A 19,548-nucleotide genomic window follows, 5' to 3' on the forward strand; every position below is an offset into this window, starting at 1 on the left:
GCACTTTGGACCAAAGCGAACAGAATGTAAGGTATTGGAGAGTAGTTTTTATTGGTCTACTCTATTTAAAAATGCATATTTGTTTTGTAAATTTTATGATAAGTGTCAAAGGGTGGGGAATATTTTTCGTAGAGATCAAATGATTCAAACCCCCATGTTGTTTGTTGAAATTTTCGATGTCTAGGGTATAGATTTCATGGGTCCCTTTCCCTCGTCTTTTGATTTCTTATACATTTTACTTGCTGTCGATTATGTTTTCAAATGGGTGGAGGCAAAGGCCACCCGGACTAATGATTCAAGAGTGGTTGTAAAATTCATAAAATCTAACATTTTTGTCCACTTTGAAATGCCGAGAGCTATAGTGAGTGACAGGGGCACTCATTTTTGCAATAAAACGATCACTGCCTTGTTCCGTAAGTATAGCGTACTTCATAAAGTATCCACATCCTATCATCCACTGACAAATAGGGAGGTTAAGTCAATTTTGGAGAAGATGGTGCGGCCTGATAGAAAAGATTGGAATTTGAAATTGGTAGATGCTCTATGGGGTTACCGCACCGCATATAAAACGCCGATTGGAATGTCCCCATACAGATTAGTTTTTGGGAAGCCATACCACCTCCTAGTAAAATTTGAACATAAGGTATTTTGGGCAGTTAAGCGGTGTAACATGGACCTTGTGGATGCCGGAGGACATAGAAAGTTCCAATTACAAGAGCTAGAAGAACTACGAAATGAAGCCTATGAGAATGCAGCAATTTATAAGGAGAAGAGCAAAATCTTTCACGATCAACAAGTTTCAAAGAAGTCATTTGTAATAGGGCAAAAAGTCCTCCTTTATCACTCGAGACTTAAGTTTTTTCCCAATAAGTTGCATTCGCGTTGGATTGGTCTATTTGTCATTTCTAATATTTTCCATTATGGTACAGTGGAAATCCGAAGTTTGAAAATGGAGAAGAAGTTCGTGGTAAATGATCACCATCTGAAACCCTACTATGAGGGGTTTAATAGTGAGCAAGTGAAGGTCATATACCTTGATTATCCAAATTGTAAGGCTTAACTAGCTATTACTGTGTCTAGTCAAAGACGTTAAAGAAAGGCACTACTTGGAAGACAATCTAAGAATTTTAATTGTGTTTTATTTCATGTTTAGGTGTTCAAGATCAGTGGGTTTATTTTCTTTTTGACAAACAATCTGTATTGCAAGTCATGGGCATTTTTGTGTAGTTTTATTCAGGGTTGGGGGCACAAATTCGTGGGCAGAAGATTTCATATTACAAGGTGTGCCCACGGCTTGTATTCACAGCGCATGGACATTTGTAAAACTTGGTAATCAAAAGACCTCGACCTCCAAGGCGTGCCCACGCCTTCCAACCTTTGCGATAACGGAAGTCAAAAATTGACCATGACCTCTCTAACCCCACTTTTTTACTTTTCTCTTTTCCTTGTCTTGTCTAGTCTTGTCAATGTCCGTTGTTTTAGCTTCTACTCTTTCATTTTCTTATTTTGTCTTGGTTTCAATTTCTTCTTTTCCTTTTCTTGTTCGCTGCCTCCGTTCGCCAGCCAGCACCACCACCTCTCTCCTAGCCACGGCCGCGCGTTTATCTCTCTTCCCAATCTCTCTCTCTCTTTCGTTCTTTGAGGCTGCAGCACGCTACCACATTCTCCCACGGGGCGCCGCTACCCGCACCGCCAACGATCGCCCGCCGCTGTTGCCTGTCTGCTGCTGCTCACTCCGCTGCCAACGAGATTTGCAGCCCAGCGACGCACGCAGCAACCAGCGCACGCCGCTCACTCTGCGAGCCTGTCAGCGCGACGCGTGCGCAACCAGCGCAGCGCGCATCTCCAGCAATGCGCAGCCTTTCCCTGTACGTGCCCAGCAGCCGCGCGCCCACCAGCCTTCTCCTGCACGCCTAGCTCGCCCAGTAACTCTCTCTCGCGCGCACAGCCCTCACGACGCTCCCTCTTGCCGTGCGTCTTCACCGCGGTCTCCTCTAGTATGGTAAAGTGGTACCCCTTTTTTCCTTTATTTTTGCTACTGGTCATTCGCATTTGGGGTCTTGTTGCTATATTTGATCCGGATTTGGGCTTACAATATCTGTGGGGTCTGGTGAATCTAAGATTTGATATACGTGGTTGGTGATTCACCCCTTTGTTGAATATAATTGCCTGTTAATTTCATTTTGGGGCCTCGAATCTGCTGTCTTTACTGTTATTTGCCAAGTGACGCTAGTGGAGGCATCTTTGTGTCTGCATTGACTTGTCGTTGTTCTGGTGGGGTCACTGTGCTTCTCTTTGCTATTGGACTGCTGACTATTGAGTACTATCTATTGTCGGTGGTCCCTTGTCCCCATTTGGTGGTTGTCTCGCTATTTCTGTGCCTATTTATATTCATTTCTGTGGTCTTCGAATACCTTTGAAAATGGCAACAACAGCTAGTCCATATGGGTCCTAACCTCGTAAGAGGCGAGCCCCAATTCAACCCCCCATTCAATCCCGTTTAGGCCTCTCTAAGAGTACTCTATCTCCTGAAAACTGGGGGGAACCTATCACTGACCTTACACGGGAACAACAGGACCGATTCAATAGTTTGGTGCACCGTCCTTTTGCTCCGTGTAAATGTTCACATGCCCCAACCCTGGATCATTTGCAAATTGCACGAAGAGTTGAACAGTTGTTCTCAGCAATAGGTTGGCAGCGGTATCTAGTCATTGATTACCCTACATTTAAGGAGCTGTGTTGTGAATTCTACTTCACTTTTGAGTTCACCAAAAATGAATTAATCACTTTGGATAAGTGAGGGGTGATTAAATTTAGCCCAATTCAATCTAGAAATCTATTCCAGAAATAGCACTCTAAAAATAAGTAATTTACCCTAGAAAGTCAGCCAATAAATTGGAAAAATCAAATACCTCCACTTCATACCAGAGATACCAAGCGGATGACTGTGGGTGATGGCTAGCGGTGGCGTGGACAGTGAGCAGCGAAGGCAGCATGGGCAACGGTGATGGTGGTCCCAGTCTGAGCGGCATGCGTGGAGCGGCAGCGAGGGTGGAGATGCGATAGCAACGGCGGTTGGCATCGTTCGGCGTCAGGAGTCGAGGGAGGCGGGAGAGAGTTGGTGTGGCGGCGGTTGGGGAGTTTTGGGTTCTGTGTTGAATTTTGGTTTATGGGTCCCTGTTAAATTATTTTATTGAATTCTTGATGCCATATGACTGTTGATTTAAGTTGCAACAGTATTCGGGCCTCTGCTGACTTGTAGTTGGCAGAATTGTGCATTTATTTGTTCAATCAAGCAACTATAATACTTAGTGCATTGATTGCTGATTTCATGGCCATAGTTACTATCCCTGATTTACTTGATTGATATCTGCAGAGAATTTTGATTCATTGTGAGTTCTTGGTGTAGGTAAATTGAATGATATGGGAACTACCTATGACGCAATTGGACCTTCTACGGTTGCGCCTCTTACACCACCATTCCCACTTATTCCATAGCTACTCGAGACCATCAACTACGTGTTCAGGGAAGTTTAATTGTTCCTTTTTCTCCTTTTTGCTCTTTCTAGTTACATTGGGGACAATGTAATGTTTATGTGTGGGGGGTGTTAGGACAGCTAGCAATTTTTGGGTGTTTTTATTTTCTTTTTCTTTTTGTCACTTTTGGGCAATTTTTTGGTCGTTTGTGATCAACAACGATTAAACGGCTCAAGTTTCTCTATTGCTAAGTTTCTCTTATAAGTCAAGTCTGATGTGGCGAGTTTTAAGCATATTTCTTTGGTGAATGTTGAAAATTTTGTGACTTTTGCGGTTCTTGACTAACTTGTTTAGGTAGTGTGAATATTTACTGGCATTTACTATGTAAATTGGTTCTACTATTAATTTTAGCTCTCCATGTTTAAGAAATGAAGCGGGCTTGTGATCTTTAATTTTATTTTGTTGCTAATCTGTGAATCATATTTGGTTATACTCCGCTGGTCATCATTGCCTAGTAACCGGTAGTTATCACCAAAAGTGTCAACTTTCGCATCAAAAAGCGACGATAGCTATGAGTATGTGGTTTTTAAGCGATAAGGGCTGAGTAACCGGGCTCTTTTATTTGGCAAACGTCGGAGTTCACATCAAAAGGCTTGAATGGCTAAGGACTAAGCCATGTGTTCTATAAAAAAAAGAAGAGAGAGACGAAGAAGAAAATTTGTGAATATATATATATATATATATATATATATGAAAGATGTGCAAGTATACAGTTGATAATGTTAACTTGCTGATCCATGGGTTTGATGTTAAGATTTTGATTAACAGTTAGACCATTTGCTGATAAATGTTGGTTTAATATTCTAACTTCTTAGATTAGTTAGTCATTGATTGGATGAGTCGTTGATTTTGGGAACTAACCAGAGAATATGTCTTGGAACTTAGACATTGACACACGGCATGTGTTTTAATTGCATCTTGGCAATAGATGGTTTGAGTAATGACTGTTGTTTGAGTTTATTTGCTGAATTGTTGTTCTCATGCTTGAGGACAAGCATGGTTTAGATGTGGGGGAATTGATAGAGCATAATTTATTATTAATTTTATGATTAATTCTTCCCTTTGTCCTAGCCAAATATTGTTTTAATTGTTGAAATATATTTATATTTGGTATTTGGACCTAATTACAGGAAGTGGAGCAGAAAAGTACTAAAAAGGGTGACTTTCTTGAGAAAATGCTGTGCACGCGGGAAGCTTTGAGAATCTTTGCAAATTCGGCTCTAAGATGTGCTAAACCAATGCCATTCCTTTCGTGACTAGTAGTTTACTAGCATTAGGAAACAAGAAAGAAAGAAACTTCAGTAGTTGCCTTATCTCTTTGTTTTCCTTATTCGGTGGGAAAACCAATGAGATGATAGACTAGTCATTGTTTAGATTAGGGAGAATTTTTCTTTTATTCGTCTTTGTCCCGAGGCCGCAAGACAGGAGATAATTCCTTCTTCGTGCCTTTACTCTTCTTGCATGAAACATATTAGATTGTTTAAGGAACAAAGTTTGATGTTCATGAATTCTACTAATTCGCGTGGAAATTTCTCTATGAGGCATGGCTAAGTTCCTCATCTAGTCGGAGATCAACTCAGCGACGCAGTCCCAAATATCCGTGAGATCGAACTAATCCCAACTCGTTCCTTCAATTTATTGATATTTGTGCATTCTCTATTTTAATTTCTAGAGATTATTTCGTTAACTGAATGTCAAGGGCCCGCTATTCAAAGTAACCTAATAATCTAATGCCAAATTAATCACTAAATTCGTAATTGTTTAGTCGATTAATATTAGTGGCAACTAGCGTTTATACACGTTAGGGGAATGCGCAATCTAATTTAAATAACCCTCTTAGTGTGTTATTGATTAGGGTTAGATTTTTATAATTCTTAATGCAATTGAAAAATTAAATTTTACGGTCGTTCCTAGTGTTATTTCCTGGTTAGGGGTGATTAACGATCATACCTTGGTCATCAATAAACTAAGGAAAAGTTGGAGTTGGACGTCAGAGCTTGTTGGCGACTATAACTAACCTGTTAATGAATTGAGCAAACCATCTTTGCATCGATGATCGGATAAATGGACTGTGTCTGTGAGGTTGTTTCTTTGACTAGAGATTGTCTACCATCGACTTAATTCCTGCTTACTTTCGTGAATTATTTTTATTAATTGGTTATTTATTTATTTTTTATCTCTGTTTGAATTGTTTAGTCATTCTTGATTTTATAAAAATCCCCTGTTCTCCGTACTATAGAAGAAACAAATTTCCCCCAATCTTTGTGGATTCGAGCCTACTTGCCCTATATACAAATTAGAGATTTCGCGCGAATAATTTCTGGTATATCGGATTAAGCAAATTCTTCGGAACCGGGGTGAATTAAGTAACTCATTGCACATATAGAGTCCCTGCTCGAGTACTAGAATTGACACGAAACTGCTTTGTTGGCACTTAGGATTATTATTATTATTATTGCACAGGCTCGACACTTGTCAGGAGCATGCATATGACTATGCTTTTCTTTTAATAGCTAAATATTTCTTTATATCAAAGTATACATTTTTTTGTTGGTAATACTAAAAACAGAGAGAAATATAGTTGATTTGGGTTTCAAAGTTTATCAGGTTGTTCTTTTAATAGACCATATTTAGATGATATTAAAATTTATTTTGATGTTTTTCAAAAAAATTCTGTTGCATTATAACACATTTTCCAATCAACTTTTTATTTTTTTCACCATCTTTTTCTTTCACAAACAAATAGCAAAAAGTGCTATTATTCTAAAAGATTTTCCAAGTAAGCTTCAATTCAAACAAACCCAACCTATAGACCTTTAACAATATTTTCATAGTTTAATTTTGCACTAATAATTTTTTTTTTCACTTATCGCGTGAAATGAGCGGGATATTTTCCACTATCTAAAACACCTTTAATTATAGGGATAAAATTCACCAAAACCTATATTCATGAATATATATTAAATTTTATTATTTTGTTGGGGATATTAATATTTTTATACATTATTTGTCTTGAATGGTATGAAAAAAATTGGAGTTGACTAATGATTTTAGCGATAAATAGACAAATTAAGAAAAAAATGATATTAGAGGTAAAGTGCAAAATGCATTATAACGTAAGGGAATTTTATTGTAATTAACTCTTAGGGATATCAATGTCTTTTTGACATTTCCATTATACAATGTTAGCATTGATTAATGGTTTAGAGGCTAAAGTGAAAAACCAAAAATAATGTTAGGGGACAAAGTACAAAATTGGTTAAATCTTAGGAGGAGATTTTGTAATTAATCCTATATATATAGGCACATACACATACACACACAACACTACTCTTACACTAAATAAAAACCCTTTGAATGAAAACATGAGTTTCATCTAAAACCTGAAAATTAGCAAATATAAAAACCCATCAGCATTCATCGATATATTTTAAAAAGTTTTTCATCCGTAACTAACAATAATTGTTTAAAAATTCTTTAACATAGTTCTACGTACCATTAATTGATTCTAGTAAACCTTTCAGTAAACAGTTATTAAAAATCATTGAGTTTATAAGCCTCTTTCAATTTCAAAATATTCAACTTGTGCAAATCAGAAAATATCAAGATTTGACAATCGTTAAAAGATTTAATTGTCCCGGCCGATTCACTGTTTTCACAAGATATTTATACAGTTGGAATTTGGAAAGATCAATGATGTCTTTAGCTTTCGTGAAGGAGTCATCTCCGAAATCTTAATTTTAGAACATTCAAATATGACTACAAGGTTACCAGAAAGACTAAAACTTCCAGAATGGACTAGATTTACATAATCGGATGCTCGTGAGTTTGAAAAAATCATACAAGAATGGGCTTTCCACTACTATATACATCAAGAGGCTAAAACTTTGATGAGAAACTGTTCCAAGATTTTGAATTGAAACAGTCAACCTTGAAAAAATTTCTACCTTCAATATAAATTGAACCAGAAGAATTACTTTATAAGTAGTAAAAGCCCTTTGGGAAAGCATATGGCACCTTAATCCAAGCTTTATACACTAAATTATGACCGATTCAGTGCAACTATGCTATGCAAGATTATGAGTTTTTCTTATTTCCAAGTCATGGTTCTGCTGTTGTAGAATACAAAAACCATGAAACTTCATCATAAACGGCTCTGTATCATATAACTTCTAGGTTTAATAGGTTCTCCAATTTTCTAGAGTATTCATGGGTTAGGATCACGATCTTTAAACTGCTAAAACATGAATATGTCAAACCTTCAGCCATGAATTCTTCTTGTTTTTCATCATTGAATTTTGAGGATCATATGGTTTAGAACATGATCATAAGGTATCATAGGATACTCTGAAAGATTTTAATGTAAAACAATAACAATTTGTAAGTAACATGAAAGAGAAGTAGCGATTTTACCCTACACAAAAATTCCTTCTCTTTCTTCTCCACCGTCCAATCCTCTCTCTGTCATCCACAATTACTAAGGAATATATCAGGGCCTACTAGCTAGTAGTGATCAAGGGTTTTTTAGGATCCTTCAATAGTTCCTTTCATTCGTGAAAAACCCTTTTCCTCTAAGTTCTTTTTTTTTTTTTTTTTTCAAAAATCTGTTCTTCTTTTCCCTTTCTGGCAATGATAAATGTTAATAATAACTAAAACAATAAAAATTATTCACATTTGATAATTTCAGCACAAATAGGTCGTAGAAGAATGTGCATCCTTATAATTACTAAACAGAATAAATATCTAAACTAGATACAAGCATCTTATGAACAACACAAATATGTACTCCAAAATATACATATGTTGTAAAATTTGGGTGATTTTGACAACAAAAATACTGAATTAGATTTAAAATCCTGCACAATAATTTCTTAACACGAACAAAAAACAATATAAACAGAACACCAATCTTGAAAAGTTAATTTTAACATAAATTAGAAGCCAACAAGCACATGGCGAATTAAATTGGTAATATAAATTGGACAGGTATTTCTTTCGTTGGAGGGCCCTTTGATTTAATGCTTGTCTTGTGATATTCCCACTTTAGCCAAAGAAAAAGAAAAGTCTATGAAATGTAAACAAGTTGGACAAAATGGTGAAGACACTCATATATATTGCAAATGGTATTTTCGACAATGAAAATTATTTGGAAGTTTCAATCCAATAACGAAAATGCGACAGACTTTACATGATTTGACCAGGTTAAATTAGCACCCCCCCCAAAATTTTCCATATTTCCATACAATCCCTTTAGGATTTGAAAATATTTATGTAACCTCCTGTGGTTTCATGTAATATGAAAAATGGATAGGAAGCACCTATAGTTACACTGATTGAACCATATATAAAAAACGTGTGTAATAAAATCAAAATATCCATTTAAAGTCCCTATGATTTGCATGAATATTCACTCTAGCTCTCAATAGTTTTTGCATTTATCCACATTATTCCCGTATGATTTTATGTACAGTGGTTAAAGTGTTGATTGATTTAGTGTGCTTGAATAGGACAGTACTAGTAACTAACAATATTACGGGATTTATTTTTCTTCAAGTTTTCACTTTACATGAAATCACATGAGATTTATGTGGGTATTTAGAAATATTAGGTCGTTTATGTGACAACAAGTGAATCCACGGGGGTATTATGTATAATCTATCCTTTTAACTGTATATAGAGAACTCTTTCTCAAACCAGTATGAACTCTGAACTTCTAGGTAGGGATTCCATCTGGTCCACTTTATTCTTCTCAGCATTAGTCAATTTCCAATTATCCTCCACAAATGTCGTTGTTCGATACCCTTAGCATCTACTGACTATAGAATCTTGGTTACAGGCCAGTCAGCTGATGGTTCACGTCCAGGCGACTTGGTTGTAAGACTTGCCAAGGTCAAGTTTTCCCAGGCCATAAATTTTCCTGGCTTATGCAACTTTCATGGTCCCTCAAACAATACTTAATTTGGCTCCTAATCTACCAATCTAGTTTGTAGGTTGTTAGCCTTTTACTCTTTTGATGCCTTCCTTTGAAATGATCTCCAGAAATTTGTTGTTCCATTTCAAATATTACATGCTTTGTTTGCTTAGCTTCCATACCATTGAATATTGTTGTTCCACTTCCAACGACACTAACGGGTATTTTACATACGTACAAGTTAAAAAACCAAATTACACCCGTTCACTGCAAGTATACAGATCAACTAGTAGTTTAGGGTATATATCGGGTCGATCCCACAGGGAAGAGTGAACAATTACTAGTATTACTAAAGCTTCTCTATTATTTAGACTATCAATGAATTATAACAAATTTAACCTACTGAAATTATACAAAATGACAAATAAAAGCTCCTTAGGTTGTGATATCCCTAACTACTCATGCAAGTGTTATATTGGGATCATTGAGTACTACATCTAGGCTAGTTATAGTGTAATTTCCTTAAACATGTAAAACCTACTTTCGTAGTGAATAAACTATACTCATAACTAATCCATACATATTTTCATGGTTATAAAATTAGCTACAAGTTCATTTCTTCAATAAAATTACATGAAATGAATCACTAAAAACCACATAGGTGCACCTCTACTTTCGTGAGTGTATTCCCTATGTTTAGCACTTCTTGAACTAGTGTTAAATCTCAATTTTCATTGCAGAAACAACACCTTAGATAATCACAATCAATGGTACCAGATTAATCATGATTTAAAGAGCCAAAGTGCTAAATAACTTGCTCAAATCATAGCAATCAAATAACCAAATAATAAACACTAACAATTATAGAAAGTTCAACCAAACCCAAGGTATAAACTTTAGAAACAAATAACAAACATAAATTCCAGAACGTGCATAATAACCATATTTAAGAATCCAATACAAAAGATAAAGAATTGGAGAAGAAATAACCCATGTCACTTGAGCTTCAACTCCTTCTTCTTCATCTCCATCTTCATCCTAATCTAATTATTATACAAGAATGGATTAACTACTAACTAAAACTATCCTACACTAAGGAAATGGAAGAACTACATTTCTGCAGACTCCAAGCTTCTCCCGTATCTCTCTCTCTCTCTCAATCTTGCAATGAATTTGGCTATTTAATGATGAAAGGTTGGTCAAGAAATGAGGCCTCCACCTTCCTTTTACAGCTGGGAATGTTTCTCACATGTCTAGCATCACATGTGAGTTGGTGGAGGTGAAATTGAGTTTTACGCGTACAGAGCAGCCTTTTCTGACCACAATCCGGCCAAATTCAGGCCGGATTGCTACAGTAAATCTGGGCTGCTACAGTGATCCAAGCTGCTACAGTACCTCGGATCCTTATGGATCCGAGTGTGGATCACTTGCTCTGTTTTTGGCCCAACTTCAACCAATCATTTTTTGATGTTAGAGGCTGAATCAGCTCATGTCTAAAACATGAAAGTTGTAGCCTTTTAAGTTATCTTTCCAATGCATCAAGAATCACCTCATTTGGATCTGTGTAGGCTGAGATATGACTGAAAAACCCTTTCCTGCTCCATGCCTTGTTCCAGTTTCGACCAATAGCAATTGACTCTGTACTTCGGCTTTTTGACCTGGAAAACCTTCAAACTGGATTCAGATGTTTTCACCAAAGTTGTACATCTATCTCTTATCTTCAAATGGGTTCAAGAATCATTCTAATCCGATCATTGTAGCTCAAGTTATAGCCGAAATACGAAAATGTGTCAAAACTGTCAAAATACACAAAATCCAAGTAAAAAGTGATAAAAAGCTCATTTAATCACTTAAAAGCATTTTTCACCAATTATAGCCAAAATGATTCATTTTCTTCCAATAATATAACTAAAGTGACTAAAAATAATATAAAATATCATACAATTATTACGTAAATTAGTCACTTATCAGACACAAACCCCTGGAACTATCTTGACTCTTACTGTGGAAATATTACATACAATCCTAACAGTCCTTCCGGCAGCATTTACAGAGCCAATCTGAATTTCTTGCTTTACAATCTGTCTTCGCATGCATCTCGGACAGACAACAATGGCTTCTATAATTTCAGTACTGGCGATGACCCTTCAAACAAGGTCTATGGCCTCTTTCTCTGTCGAGGTGATGTCAACACTGATGTTTGCAAAGAATGCGTCGCAGATGCCCACACACGACTACTTCATGAGTGCCCGAATCAAACAGCTGCTATTGTTTGGTATGACGAGTGCTTGGTACGTTTTTCTGACCAGACGATCTTCTCCAAGGCTGATTTGGGAGAGAATTTGACTAGGCGCAATCCATTCGATGTCCCTGGACCCGACTGGGACAAATTCAAAATGGTATTGATCAATTTGTTGCATAACACTGCGGATAAGGCTGCAAATCATACCATGGGCAAAAAGTTTGCTGTCGAAGAAGGCAATTATTCCACTGATCAAAAGAGATTGTATACCCTTACGCAGTGCACACCAGATCTATCCCCTTATGACTGCAAAAGGTGCCTCACAGAGGCTATAATAGATGTACCCGCGTGCTGTTCCAAGAAGCAGGGAGGGAGAGTAATTTATCCAAGCTGTAACCTGAGGTATGAGGTCTCCAGCTTCTATGATACTGTATCCTCTGCATCGCCAAACTCTCCTGGCGGTCCTCCTCCTAAATCCACTGAAGGTAAAGTTCTGCAGCCTTGCTATGGCCGTCTCTTCTTGGAATTGGTGTTGAATACAATCTTAATTCTTACAATTTCTTGTTTGCAGTAAATTCTAGGTCAAAAATGAAAAGCACTAAATTCATATCCTTCATTTTAAATTCATACCTTTGTTATTGAAATTAATATTATTGAAGTTAGTATAATATGTAAATATAGGATGAAGGGTGTGAATTCACTTTCAAACGAAAGGAGACCACCACGTAACTTACTGAATTTTCTAAGCCAAATTTTAGTTGAATACGTAACAGTAAGATTTCCGCATCATCATTTGTAATTTATGGAAGATTTTAAGTGGTCATACTTCTTAGGACAGTAAATTTAGTCTTTTGCAAGCATTAGGACTGTAATAACTATTGAATATATGTTGAAGTAGAATTGTTATGGACCAGAGGTCAAACCATCACTAATTTTCATCATTATCGCGTGGAAATTTTTTGTGAGGTATTATTTTTGAAATTATTATTTCATTACATTTGTTACTTGTTAGCAGATTTTCTTAGTTATTAATTTTATTATTGTTGTGATGTCAGATTGTTGATTTAATTATACAAGAGATGAATAATCGTTTCTCGGAAGTTAGCACGGAATTGCTTAGTTGCATAGCATGTCTTGATCCAAAAAGTTCTTTCTCTCAATTCAATGTGCAGAAACTACTCCGTCTTGCTGATTTATATCCTGAAGACTTCTCAAGTAACGATTATTTATATCTTGAGTCTCAACTTCGAAATTATATTTATAATGTGCAACGCAATCCTCAATTTTCAGAAGTTGGAGATTTGGGAAGTCTTGCTCAACAAATGGTTAAAACTGGTAAAAATACAGTTTTTCCATTGGTTTATCGTCTGATCCAGTTGGCATTAGTTCTACCAGTTGCGACTGCTTCTGTTGAAAGAGTATTATCTGCAATGAATATTGTCAAGACTGATTTGCGCAACAAAATGGGAGACGAGTGGATGAATGACTGTCTGGTTGTATACATCGAGAAGGATATTTTTGCAACAATTGAAAATGAGCAAATATTGCAGCGTTTTCAACGGATGAAGACTCGCAGAATGCAATTGCCTCCTCTTCGTTATTTGAGTGCAACAACTACCAATACTTCAAGTGTTAATCAATAACAAATTTTTGGGTATGTATAACTATATGTTTTTATTATTTTTATAATTATTGATTCTAAATTTTACTTATTAAATATATTTATTTCGTCACAAAAAAAAATTTTTAATACACTTCAGCCCCCCCAAAAATAAATTTCTGGCTCCGTCCCTGGCTTTGGTAACGTGAATCCATTTGATCTTTCTTTGTTTTGTAACAAAACTAGCTGCCAAAATTTTGAATACAACTATTAAGAACTAAAGTAGGATGAATTTCATATTTTAAGAAATAAAGTGCTCAACTTTGAAATTTAATGATTAAAGTGGCAGTATGTCTATAGTTGAGAGCCCAAAGTAGAAAATAGCTGAGAAAAAAAATATACAAGACAACTATTCGCATTGAAATCAACCAAATACCATATTTACCCTCCTTGAAGTTAATTTAGCCTAAAAAAGAAAAATCAGTGATCCACTTTACAAGAAAGTTCAAGGGGCCAAGATAATAGGATAATTTCACATGCATAAGGAGATTATGACGTAACGCACTATATGCTTAGTGGCTAAGGTTGAGACCTTAGAATTTAGAGATCTTAGATTCAAATTCCCTTTCTCCTCCACTCTTAAATCCTACCATTGTTTTCTTGCCAAATAAATTTTTTTTTACATTTGTTTCACAATGGATTTTCTGTTTTACTTTTTATTTCATCCCCTATTGTTATTGAACCTGATGTGACCCTAGCAGTTGAAACAATCAGCCCAATGAAATAGGCTACAAAGTTGAGTTGAGTCGACTTTAGTTTAATCGATCCAAACTCGACTTAGTTTTATCACACTCAAGCTCAAGCTTGAACTGGACGAGCTCTCAATGTAACAGCTCGAGCTCGAGTTTAACTCAAATTCGAATTGAGTTTGAACTTGGACTGAAGCTTAAAAAAATAAAAAAATAGTTATTTTATTTTTCAAAAAGGGAATAAAATAATAATTTCTTAACAAAAAATAAAATATTAGGGATATATATATATGTAATTTTACTATTAAAATAAAAAATAATATATATATATATAATTGATTTGGCTCATGAACTATCGAGTTGAATAGCTTTGAACTCGAGTTCGAATTCGAGTTCGACTTGACCAGGTTGAGCCTGCCTCGAGTTCGATGTTGATTGAGCTCGAGTTATCATGAGCAGCACATCGAGCTCGAGTCGAGTTTTGAATTGAGTTGCTCGTGAGCGGTTCGATTCGTTTGCAACCCTATCAATGACTCGACCATCCGGCCGAAAGGATTTCCAGTTTGATTGAAGAATGGGCTGGTCCGATCAAACCTGTTTGACATGGTGGTTCAATCATAGCCCGTTCGGTTTTCCAGTTGACTGGGTTCTTTTTTCTAATACAATTGTGGATCATTGTTTTTGAAACAAGGTGTAATATAATTTTGACTAGATTTGTATGTTGGATTTCCACTTAAATGTGTAAAAAAATTTACTACTTGCTTAGTTTTTACTTGATAATTAAATGTTTTATTAAATAAACTTGTTTACTTTTTTGTTAGACAATTAATTCTTTTAACTTTCAAACTTACAATATTTGAGTTGTTAAAAATTATTTTATTTTTGAAAGATAAAATAATAAAAATGATGCTATACCTTTGAAAATAAGTGATACAATTTTGTTCTATATTTGAATGTGTTATTTATTTATGTACAAGAACAATAAAATAAAATTAAATCTTCTATTAATATTTGTATATTCACTGTATATCTTTCAAAGTATAATAATTAGTATCTAAAAGCACTTTATTGCTATTTTATATTTATAAATATTAATTTAGTACCCACTAGTTCAACCAATGACTGATTGGTTAAACCAGTCACATGTTGCCCTGGCCCCTCTGTTGGATTTCTTGTCCAATCGAGTTTAATAACTATGCATATTGCCATGTATTCTTCATGTGGGTCATAAAAAATCAAAATGGAATAACTAAAAACAAATACATGACAAAAGAACAAAAAACACAGCAGAGGAAACACATCGTTGGATGATTTCCCACCTTAGATTCGTGGTCTTCTGAAAGCGAAGGAAACTTATGCTATCCAATTTCACAGGACCACGGATGCGTGGTGCGAAATCATCCAGCGAATAAGAAATAAGGATTTGCATTTCTACACAAGGCTACAAGTGCATAGGCTAAAGAATTTTTGGTGATTTGTCTCTCTTCTTAATTTGGTAATTAATTTTCTTCGACCTTTTTCTTCTATAGCAATTCTTTGGACTAAAAAAGCTATCTCATTTGTTTGGTTTTATTTCCAAAATATTTGGCATTGTTGTCATTGCATTATAATCACTAGGTTTGGACAGCCTCGCTGACAATGGGTAGTCGTAATTTGGTCCAGACACAAAGTTAAGCTTGTAAACGCTCAAATCTCAGGGGAGTTTTTTAATATTAATCCATCAACATGAAGCATGTGAGACGAAAAGGTGGTGAAAAACTTTTAAAGAATATTGAAAAAATATTCTTCCAAATAATGTGTTTTTGCATAGCTTTGTTGGTTTGGCTCTTCTCCATGGAGAAAATTTTTCTCCATTACACCTAAATAAACATGGTTATAATATTATTTTTGAAAGGGTTAAATACCAAAACCCCCCCTGTGGTTTGCCTAATGTTCACTTTACCTCCCTATGGTTTGGAAACCTACAATTTGACTCCCTGTCATTTCAACTAAAGTGTATTTAACGGAATTTCTGTTAGATTTTCACTTTAGGTGAAATGACAGGGAGTTAAATTGTATATTTTCAAACCATAGGGAAGTAAAGTGTACATTTGACAAACCACAGGGGGGTTTTTGGTACTTAACGCAAAACCCTTATAGAGGGGCAATTTTGACATTTTCCTTTCAGACGTTAGTTTAGATGTTTTCCGTTAGACTTTTACTTTAGTTGAAACGACAAGAAGTCAAATTGTAGGTTTCCAAACCATAGGGAGGTAAAGTGAACATTAGGCAAACCACAGGGGGTTTTTTGGTATTTAACCCTTTTTGAAATAAAAGGTCATCCAATTTATATTTCTCGTGTTGCTTAAAGTATTAAGAAATTCAAATTAAATTGATTAAACTTTACTATTTGATCAAACTTTACATTTTTTATCATAATTTTGAACCATTTTACACCGTCAAAGTGTTTTGTACAAATTGAATGGCAAAAAATTCATAAATGAGAATGAATTTTAAGTATGTTGATCTACTTGTGGAGGTAAAATTATTGACATAAATAGATTATTATGAAAAATTTAGGCACATAAATGGTGAGAAAGTAATGGAGAGGATCTCAACTCTAGCTTTTTGTCTGTGTAAGGCTGTCTCAGGGTGACCCTACTCTACCTCGAAGTTTAATAAACTTGATCTCCTATAATCAGCTGACTTTCGAAGCTAAATTAAACTAACTTTCATCCAGGCAAAGGGCGAAGCCCCCCGCGAGCAGCTTTTTCAATTGCTGTCCCATTAATTGGGGTTGCTGTTGTGCTATTTGTCATGGCTTTAGTTTTCCTGAAAAGAAGATTGCGGAAGAGTTATGTTGCAATGGCACCGGAAACAAGTGGTAAAGTTTATTGATTGCAATTACAGGAAACCTCAGAGGTTTTTGAACTAATAAATTGAGTGAAGTTGCTTATCCCTGGTGTAGATGGAGTTGCTGAAATCTTAACAGCCGAATCCTTACAGTATAGCTTAACTGAAATTCAAATTGCCACAAATAACTTCTCTATGGATAACAAAATTGGCGAAGGTGGATTTGGTCGTGTATACAAGGTCTTTGCGTGAAATATTTTGCTTTTGTGAATTTGAATATCTACACATTTAATATTTCAATTAAATTCTAGTATGCATGTTTACTCAGGGTGTACTTGGTAATGGACAAGAAGTAGCTGTTAAAAGGCTGTCAAGGAGCTCAGTGCAAGGTGCAGAAGAATTTAAAAATGAAATTGTAGTAGTTGCAAAGCTTCAACACAGAAATCTAGTTCGGCTATTGGGATTTTGCCTGGAAGGAGAAGAAAAGATACTCATCTATGAATTTGTTGCCAACAAAAGCCTTGACTACTTTCTCTTTGGTGGGTTCAATCTGGACATACTTATAGTAATTTTTTGTTGTTCCATGTGATCTTGTTCTATTTTACTTGACTTGCCATTTTATGGAAATGACGGACAAATTGCCTCTAGACAAATGTTTAATTGGTGTGAATTCTGGTTTAGACCCTTAAACCACAGACGCACTCAAACTTTAGTTCTTAAACTTTAATTTTGGATACTTCACGGGCACAAATATTAATTTACCTATTTGATTATGCTTTCTGGAGTTATTGATTTAATAATTCTCAATGCTAGCACAATATATTGTGTTTAAATTTGTGTAGATCCAGAAAATAAACGATCATTGAACTGGTCAAGACGTTACAATATCATTGGAGGTATAGCAAAAGGACTTCTTTATCTGCATGAGGATTCTCGTCTAAGAATTGTTCATCGCGATCTCAAAGTAAGTAATATATTATTGCATGGAAATATGAGTCCAAAGATAGCAGATTTTGGCATGGCAAAGATTTGTGGAGTTGATCAATATGAAGGAAACACAAATAGAATTGCAGGGACAGTGTAAGTTTTGCTCCCATACTATCTTTTCTCACATAATATCACTTTGAATCTTTCATGGAAAATTATGTACACCTCCATTTGATTGCATCATTCGGATTATCTTTGTACTGATTATAACAATCGTTGTGGCTTGTAGTGGTGGCTTGTAGTGGTTATATGGCTCCTGAATACACAAGGTGGGGTCAGTTCTCACTAAAGTCAGACGTGTTTAGTTTTGGGGTTGTAATTTTGGAAATTGTCACGGGCAAGAAGAGCAGTGACTTCCATCAATCTAGAGATTCCGAAGACCTTCTAAGCTATGTAAGTACAAATTGCAAAACCTTTGCTATAGTTGTTACTTTTTTTTTTTTTTTGGCTTTTGCAGAACTGGGGAGGAGGATTTGATATTGGCACTCCTAATTTTCAACCTTTTATCTTTTCTTTTTTTTTTCATTATTAAATTCACCTAAACTTGCAATACCATTTTTTGTGTGAACCAGACCAAACTGGCACGATAATTTATGAACTACCTGCCCTAAATAACTACGTATTTCTGTTTATGTGATTCTTATGGAAATTTTTAGATGTCGGATGCAAGACTTGTCATAATTGCTATTCTTTCTCTCGTTTTGTACGTTGTCACACACTCAGAATAGAGTACTTGTGAATTTCAGTAAAGACCATTGTACTTCTTTCTCAGGTTATACTTAACTACAATGATGGGAAAAAAGGTTGCGATTCAAAATCTTTTATGAATAAATCTCATATACACTGACAGTGTATACATTATCACCTTTAGATTCATGATATATGTGTAAATGTTAAAATTTGAAATTCAAATTTTGCATAGTTGTTGTTCATCCAACGCTGACAACAGTGTGTACACTGTCAGTGTAGGAAAGATCAATCCATCTTTTTATATGATTAAGCTTGAAATAGAGAGTATTGACAATTGCCTATTGTGAATATTGACATTTACCTGTATATCTATTTAAGCTGATTGAAGTTTTTAAGAATGTACACCTTATGAGTGGGATTATTTCGAAAAGGCTTGGAACCATTGGAGACGCGGCCAAACTTTAGCTCTTTTGGATTCAAGCATTGGAGATTCTTATGCCAGAAATGAAGTCATTCAATGCATCCAAGTTGGCTTACTATGTGTTGAAGAAGATGCCAGTAAAAGACCCACAATGGCTTCCGTGGTCTGCATGCTCAATCCTGCTTCTGTTTCCCTACCAACTCCACATCGTCCGGCAGTTTTCCGGAGCAATGGATCGGAGAGCAGGGTAGACGAGCTGAAAGTTGATCAATCCAACGCTCAAAGAATTTCAGCTCCAAGCTCTGTCAATGATGCATCAATTACTGAACCATATCCCAGATGAAGGAAGAAATAGGCCAATTCTGGAAGAAAATATCAAGTTCATCATCAGCATTATGTTGTAGATTTTGAAGCATGATTCATTTACCAGGAAGGTATCTAAATTTGCCCACTATTGTTGGAAATTAGGGAATTTTTCTGACAGGTTGTCAGCTTGTGCAATAATAAAAACATGCTCAACTAAAGTTAATTTTTGTAAATAGTGGTAAGTAGGGTCGAATTCACAGGAATTGGGGATAA

The 19,548-nt window shown here is 35.6% G+C and overlaps 1 protein-coding gene across 1 annotated transcript; it reads left to right on the forward strand.

Moving 5' to 3' along the window:
• The first annotated feature begins 493 nt into the window (after positions 1-493).
• On the forward strand, positions 494-19,342 carry LOC113688304 (cysteine-rich receptor-like protein kinase 10). The gene is made up of 9 exons (XM_027206104.2): positions 494-1,049; positions 11,420-12,219; positions 12,746-13,319; positions 16,759-16,902; positions 16,987-17,111; positions 17,200-17,410; positions 17,714-17,951; positions 18,101-18,251; positions 18,980-19,342. The coding sequence occupies exons 1-9, from the start codon at positions 494-496 to the stop codon at positions 19,310-19,312; spliced, it is 3,132 nt and encodes a 1,043-aa protein (XP_027061905.2). The 3' UTR covers positions 19,313-19,342.
• Positions 19,343-19,548: the final 206 nt, after the last annotated feature.

Source organism: Coffea arabica, chromosome 5e (assembly GCF_036785885.1).
Source record: "Coffea arabica cultivar ET-39 chromosome 5e, Coffea Arabica ET-39 HiFi, whole genome shotgun sequence".
NCBI lineage: Eukaryota > Viridiplantae > Streptophyta > Magnoliopsida > Gentianales > Rubiaceae > Coffea > Coffea arabica.

What these genes read in the sequence shown, in the direction of transcription:
- LOC113688304 (XM_027206104.2), top strand. Translation starts at nt 494, where the DNA reads ATGGTGCGGCCTGATAGAAAAGATTGGAATTTGAAATTGGTAGATGCT. An exon ending in GATTTGGTCGTGTATACAAG is followed by an intron (nt 17,112 to 17,199) that starts GTCTTTGCGTGA and finishes ATGTTTACTCAG; the next exon opens with GGTGTACTTGGTAATGGACA. An exon ending in CCGAAGACCTTCTAAGCTAT is followed by an intron (nt 18,252 to 18,979) that starts GTAAGTACAAAT and finishes TATTTCGAAAAG; the next exon opens with GCTTGGAACCATTGGAGACG.